General features: G+C 29.9%; 1 protein-coding gene and 1 long non-coding RNA gene across 4 annotated transcripts; one reads left to right on the forward strand and one right to left on the reverse strand.

Annotated features, from left to right (window-relative positions):
* Positions 1–237: 237 nt before the first annotated feature.
* LOC145051213 (uncharacterized) lies at positions 238–6,104 on the reverse strand. Of its 3 annotated transcripts, XR_013683463.1 has the most exons (5): positions 5,827–6,104; positions 5,484–5,738; positions 5,089–5,217; positions 896–993; positions 238–416 (listed from the first exon to the last, which is right to left on the reverse strand). It is a non-coding gene; the product is annotated as an uncharacterized LOC145051213 (long non-coding RNA). The 3 variants fall into 3 exon arrangements; XR_013683464.1 differs by lacking the exon at positions 238–416 and having other exon boundaries at positions 609–993; positions 5,089–5,200; XR_013683462.1 differs by lacking the exon at positions 238–416 and having other exon boundaries at positions 609–993.
* On the forward strand, positions 3,673–4,675 carry LOC145051212 (uncharacterized). Its single transcript, XM_078999319.1, has 2 exons — positions 3,673–3,997; positions 4,083–4,675. The coding sequence occupies exons 1-2, from the start codon at positions 3,737–3,739 to the stop codon at positions 4,590–4,592; spliced, it is 771 nt and encodes a 256-aa protein (XP_078855445.1). The 5' UTR covers positions 3,673–3,736; the 3' UTR covers positions 4,593–4,675.
* Positions 6,105–7,819: the final 1,715 nt, after the last annotated feature.

Consider the following 7,819-nt stretch of genomic DNA (forward strand, 5'->3'; position numbering starts at 1 on the left):
TATATTGAGCAAGTATAAATAATATTGCAATCCATAGGGACCTTTCATGTAATTTACTTATTTAACTGACAAAAAATTTGTAAGTTTAGAAAATGTTGTATAGTCTTTTTTGTTAATTAATCTTGGACGGACAATAAAACATTTCATTGTGAAATGTATAAATTAAACTGCCACTAACAAACATTGCATTCGAAGAAAAAAACATCATAGATAAACTCAAACCACGACATGTAATTGCTTATATAAGATGTTCATGCTGCTACGATGCTTTTGGAGTATTTTACTTTTGCTTCTCTTTGTTTTTTCCCTTCGAGATTGTTCCCCAATTTACTAAATTGTGGTTGATTTGTCTTCCTACTCATTTGCATAACCTGCTGAAAGCGAAAGCCTGTGATATGATTAAAAATGTAATTAACCTGAAAACAGAAAACAGAAGCATGTCATTTGAGAGAAAGAGAGAAGGCGTAATGAAAGCTTATGTAAAAGCATACCTGGAGAGAAGCAGACTTTTTCAAACAAAATATATTTATATATTAACCATCTAATATTTTTTATAGTTATATTAATCAAGTAAAATAAAAAATAAAAAACATCTTTCTAAGTGCAATGTTTAATTTCATAATGAAAATGAAAAAAAAAAAAACATCTTTTTACATTCATAATTAGATCAACAGTAACATAATATGCAAATTGCAATAAGGTGTTATTATGGAAAAACTAATTACCAACAAATTTAACTCCTTTCGATGCAATCAACTCCCATAAGGGACACTCTGTTTCAAGAACGGATCAAAGTTGTTTAACTGTTTTTTTAGAATTAATAGTTCATTGTGTTAACATCATAACCTTTCTCCTAAAAGCAATAAAAATTATGAAAACAGGGAAAAAAACAAACCTTAGAGGTTTATTCAATCTTGAAAATTTTAAAAATGAAGCCAACTGAACCAAATAGAATTAAGACCATAGACCACTTATTCATGTCACAACTCCAGCCTGTCCATAAACACAAGAAGAAGAGATAATATGAAAATTTTACTAAAAATCCCATCTAACAATAAGTTATGAAGTTAACAAAACACATAGAGTGATCAAATCACAAACTATAAGAAAGATCAAACTTGGACAGTATATATGTCAAGAATTTAAATCTAGAAATCAAAATCGACGTTACAGAACATGAATCTTAGGGCGCGTTTGTTTTGTGGGATTCCTAAGGAAAGTGAAGGAAATGGAAACTAGAATCCCGTAGTTATCGTGTTTGGCTTACCAATTGAATGGAATCGGATTTTCATAATCATATTTTAATTCTGCAGTTGATTGATTTCTAATTCTTTCCCAACATATCAAGAATCTATATTCAATTTTATATCCTCCTATTATCTATACGCTTGTGAAATCAAAAAAAAAAAAAAAAACAACCGATTGTCATTATCTTTTCCCCGATTATCGTATCTCAATATATCTACATATCTCGATCGGTTCTACAATACAATTCAATTGCCGATCGTTTTTGCTGTTTTTGCTGTGCGCCTCTGATACCTTTGTTGCCTGAGGTTAGTTGTTCTTTCTATTCTTTGTTTCATCCTTTTCATTGTCAAGCAAATGCCGAATTGATCATCTACCGTTCTTCAAATAACATTTATATATATTTTATTCAATTTGTGATTGTTTGTTAAACGCATGTTGGCCGCTTTTTTTTAATCGTTGGATATTTGTTGTGCCGGCAGTATCGCATCAATGAGAATGCTTTAATTATCATTGTTGACATCCTACTACAATTCAACTATGTGTTCTTTTATGTGATGTAACTGCAATTAAGCCTTCAAGTAAAGTAATTGTTAATTTTGTGGTTGAAATTTACTGTTGGTAACATGTACTAGTTGTAGGTAGAAGTATGCACACCAAGTGTTTGTGTTTTTGCTTGTGTGGTGTTTTTTTTTTACCTGCATGATTTTTTGTTTTCAATCCTTTTGCCATTATTTTTGTTTTCTTGGAAAAGATGAGACAAAAATCAAACAAATTTCTACTAAAACTCAAATTTGTTTACGATTAAAATCCACAACAATGTCAACTATTATGTCTTTAAATTGTAAAATTTTCCTTTTCTGGGAGATGAGCAGGAAATGTCACGGCTTAGTCTAACTAGAAGCAAACATAGAAAAAAGATAAGTCAAATAGTCGTTACATTTTGGAATGAAGTTATGACTAGTATTACATGGTTTTTTATCACGGTGTGCAAGCTACTACAAATATACAGAGGAGGTAAACCATGTATAAAAAACATATCGTCAGATGTGGATCGACAATCAATAATGCACAAATACGCTTACAAAAGTGACACTACGTGCATATCAAATCTCAGGATGACCCGAAGATGTTTCACAAAGTTGTGTGACATGCTTCATACACTAGGTGGGTTAAGAACAAGTAGACATATGGATATTGATGAACAAGTGGCCATATTTCTTCACATTATTGCACATAATGTGAAGAATCGGGTCATGATAGGTCGTTTCCAGCGTTCTGGAGAAACAATTAGCAAAATTGTTTCGCGAGTTTGCAACGCAGTGATAAGGTTGCATCCACATTTGCTTAAGAAACCGGAACCTGTTACAGAAAACTCTACAGATCAAAGATGGAAGTGGTTCAAGGTATATATTAGACTAATAAAAAATTTCGAGTACTACATAAATTGCTTGATATGACATATGACCATTTCTTTTCTTATATTATGTAGAACTGCCTAGGAGCTTTAGATGGAACACACATAAAGTGCTTAGTGCCACTTAAAGATAAGCCTAAGTACAGGACAAGAAAAAATGATATTGCCACAAATGTCCTAGGGGTGTGTTCACAAGATATGCAATTTATCTATGTTTTACCGGGATGGGAGGGCTCAGCTGCGGATGGTAGAGTGCTTCGAGATGCCTTACTTAGGCCACATGGATTGAAGGTCCCAAGGCCGTGTACGTATAATAATTGCTATTTTAGATACGTATTAGTTATTAATTATGCTAACTATACTACATATATAGGTTATTATTTGGTAGATGCTGGTTATACAAATGGTGAAGGTTTCTTAGCCCCATATAGAGGTCAAAGATATCATTTGAATGATTGGCGTGCAGGACACCAACCAACTACACCTAAAGAATTATTCAACATGAGGCATTCATCTGCAAGAAATGTTATAGAAAGATGCTTTGGTATTTTAAAGGCAAGATGGGGAATTTTAAGGGACAACTCATATTATCCTATTGATCTAAAAAATAAGATCATAATGGCATGTTGTCTTCTTCATAATTATATAAGGCAGGAAATGACAACTGATCCGTTTGAGAACCACTTTGAACTAGACGAGGGAACCGGAGATGTCGATGGTGGAGATTATGATAATATCACTTTTGTTGGTGTATCAACCGAGTGGACTACATTTAGAAACGATTTAGCACAAAATATGTTTGATTCTTGGAATACTACACATTGATCATTTCTATTTTTGTTATGTTTATCATTTACTATGAATTTGTGCTACATTTTTTATTTTCAATAATGAGCTTTAATTTACTTTTACTGGTTATATTTGTTATATATATGGTTGTGTATTTTTTTATAGCATGCATTGTTTCATCTAGTTATTATGTTTATGAAAATAGTAGGTGTGATGGAAAAAATCAGAAACTATCGCAACTGGACAATTACTGAAGATGCCAAGCTCGTGGAAGCATTGGTAAATATGGTGAACATGGGAGGATATAAAGCCGATAATGGTTTTAAATCTGGATATTTACTACATCTAGAAAACGCATTAAAGGAAAAAATTCCTAACTCTGGCATATTGGGTAAACCCCACATTGAGTCAAGGATCAAAACCATGAAAAAAGATTGGCAAGTTGTTTATGATATGGTAAATGGTACGAACACAAGTGGTTTTGGTTATGATAGCTCCACTCATTCTGTAACAGCTGAATCAGCAGTTTGGGATTCTTACATACAGGTACAATATTATAACTTTTATGTATTTTGTTACTTCTCAATTTATATTAAATTTTTATGTGCTAACATTTTATGATACAAAATAGGTTCATAAAGAGGTAGGAAAATGGAGAAATAAGATATTTCCTCATTACGAGGATTTATGTATCATTTTTGGAAAAGATAGAGCTCAAGGGAATAAAGCCAAGGATTTTTCCCAAATGGAAGAAGATGCAAATAATGAAGAGCAATCAGAACAAGTAGAAGATGTTTTTGAAGAACAAACCACAGAAAATGAAGAATCTCCAAACACATGCTCAAAGAAGAGGAAAAGAGTTGATGCAGTTATTAAGGGAATAACTATTGCAGCTAACACCCTTGGAGAAAAACTTGAAAAAGCAGCAAATAGCATGAACCAAGCAATACTAGGAGAAACAGAAGTACAAAAAAAAGCTTCAATGGTGATTCCAGAAATTTCAAAAATGCAGTCTTTAAGTGCCTTTGATAGGTTCAAAGCAAGTAGGAAAATAATGCGTGACCCTGAAACCGTGTTAAGTTTTTGGAATTTGGAAGGAGAAGATCGGGAGAACTTTGTGAGGTTTATGTTGGAAGAATGATATGATTATGAACTAGGTATTTAGACATTATTTTATATAGTGTGTGGTTACTTTTTTTTTTTTTTTTTTTAATTTGAGATTGAGAATAATGAATGACATTTGTTGCTTTATATTTATATATTTAATGGTTTTATTTCAATTTTTTTTAATTATATAAAAATTCGTCATGTTTATTAAAAAATATGATAAGCAAGAAAAAAACATTAAAGGGTATTTTTGTCATAATACGTAATTTGTTTTCCAATTCCGTTGAGAAATCAACAAACCAAACAGAAAACAGATTCCATTCCATGTCAACCAAACACATTTAAGTTTCTAGTACATTCAGATTCAAATTCCTCCCGATTCTAATTCCTTTGACAGATTCCATTCCTTTCAAAAACATTCTGTGAAACAAACGTGCCCTTAAACTCAAAACCAAATATCAAGGTATAGAAACCAGTTTTAACACACTAAAATAAACAAAGGCATAGTTAAATTAGGTAAATCAACTCACCCTCTTTTCTAAACTTAATGATTTTGATCAATAAATTTGACATAAGCTTAACAGCAACACCCAGATCCATATGCAATTCTCCCTTCACTTGAGAGATTATGTCTTTCTTTCCCTTGAAACACCAGTAAACTACTTATTGGCAACATACAAACAAATTATTATTATACCATATATATATATATATATATATATATATATATATATATATATATATATATATATATATATAAAACTCATTAAGCTTTGAAAAAATAGGAGGGTTTTGACTCTGGTATTAAAATTATTATTATACCAGGTAAACACTACCACCAATTTAACAAACACAAAGAAGGATTCATTCAAATTATAAAAAAGAAGAAAATCCAATTATAAAATGAAACTGGTAAAACTTACACCTTTATAAAACTCTCGGATTTGACCAGATACTCGGCTTTCGTGTAGATACATGTTCAATATGATTAAAAAAACAGATTGAATATGTTATTAAAAGAAGAATATGAGTTTTTGTCATCAAGTCAAGGTAATGAAACGGGAGATTCTTTACATGGAGAGTAGACCTTTTATAGCGTGTCTTCCTATTACGAAGAGTGGTATGGTCAAAGAAAATCCAAGAGAAATATAACAGCAAAAATGTCCCTCTTCAAAGAAACCTTCATATAAGAAAAAGATAACAAAAAAAATCGATGTAAGGATAAATAAATCATAAATCTACTTCATTATAAAGATCCGTAGACAAACCTAAGAACAGATATGGATTCACATGAAACACCTCCTTGACTCCTTCAATTGTAGCGTCGATGTCTAATATCAGCATTGGCAAATGACATACACCTAGGGTTTTCTTTAGAGTGTACATGTTTGTGTGTACGGAGATTTAGTGGCGGTTTAGGGTTAGAGAGAAGGTAGAGGGGGAAGGCGGTGGGACGATGATGCCGCTTAAAGTTCCAGAGAGAAAAAGAGCATATGCAAGGCATGGGGTGAGGTTTTGGGAGACCTGGGGTTTAATTAGAGATGGTGAGAGCCAAGGAAGTTTGATCGATAGGGATTTCTCATCACAACTTTTATATATATATATATATATATATATATATATATATATATATATATATATATATATATATATATATATATATATATGGGAAAAGTGAATATACCCTTAAGGGTATATAAGCTTAGGTACCCAAACCCACCATAATACAATGTTTTGTTTCATATATTCATTATAATGTTCTTAAACTTCAACCCCTAACTTGATTTACGTTCAACATTTCCAATATTTCTCCATTATCTTCCTCTTACATTACATCTTTTTGTCGAACATTACTAGGCTATATATATTATAGTTAAAAATGAAAATTATGTAAGAGGACAATAAATGTGAAATTTATAAATATCTTCGAAGTAAATCAAGTTAGAAGTAAATTATAAGAACATTGAACAATAAATGTGAAATTTATATACCCTTAAGCTTATATATATATATATATATATATATATATATATATATATATATATATATATATATATATATATATATATATATAGGTTCAGGTTCATTTGAGACCATTCTAATTTTGTGAGACCGTGAGACCAAATCTAAAAATAATTTTAAAATCCAAAATAAATGGAAAAATCCAAAAATTCTTTTTTTAAATGTTATTTTCGGAACTTGAATTAACTAAAAAAAATATAAAAAAAATAAAAAAAAATCCGTTTTTTTTTTGAAAAATACGTGAAATATTCTAAATAGAATATTTCACTGACATATTCTAAAAAATAATTTTAAAATGCAAAATAAATGGAAAAATCTAAAAATTCTTTTTTTAAATATTATTTTCGAAACTTGAATTAACTAAAAAAAATAAAAAAAAATTAAAAAAAATAAAAAAAAAATTCTATTTTTTTTTGAAAAATACGTGAAATATTCTAAATAGAATATTACACTGTACATATTCTAAAAATAATTTTAAAATGCAAAATAAATGGAAAAATCAAAAAATTCTTTTTTTAAATATTATTTTCGGAACTAAAAAAAATAAACAAATGCGTCTCACGGTCTCACAAAATATAAGTGGTCTCAAATGAACCTAACCCTATATATATATATATATATATATATATATATATATATATATATATATATATATATATATATATATATATATATATAGATCGAAGACATGAGCAACCCATCTTCTTAAAACAACTAAAAACCTTAACTGAGAAATCAAAAGGAAATATGCTTACGGGTTCAGCTCCAAGTCTTCGTCTTTGATTGTGGCGGTGGTGCTGGCGGTGGCGGTAGGTTAAATGGTGGAGGCGGTGGCAGTGGCGGTAGGTTAAATGGTGGAGGCGGTGATTAGGCTTGTTCAGAGAGAACTATTAAAGGGAGTTGGGTTTTCAAATTTTGAATCGTAGATAGTTCAGATAAAAGAGTGTGTTCTTGTTATATATATATATATATATATATATATATATATATATATATATATATATATATATATATATATTATTGGATTAGGTGTCTAAGCTCACAACTATAATTGGTATGTACTTGAATTGGTAGTAGCAATGTCCTTTTCGTTGCCTTCGAAACTGACAATTGAATATGATAATTGTTAGAGAGAGAAGAATGATTTATTAATTTATTATTTGGTTAATAAATTAATTAGAAATCAAAATAAATGTTTTATTAATGTATTATTGAAATAACATATTATTTAGAAATCAT

Source organism: Lactuca serriola, chromosome 5 (genome assembly GCF_051521515.1).
Source record: "Lactuca serriola cultivar US96UC23 chromosome 5, Lser_US96UC23_V15, whole genome shotgun sequence".
NCBI classification, from domain to species: Eukaryota; Viridiplantae; Streptophyta; class Magnoliopsida; order Asterales; family Asteraceae; genus Lactuca; species Lactuca serriola.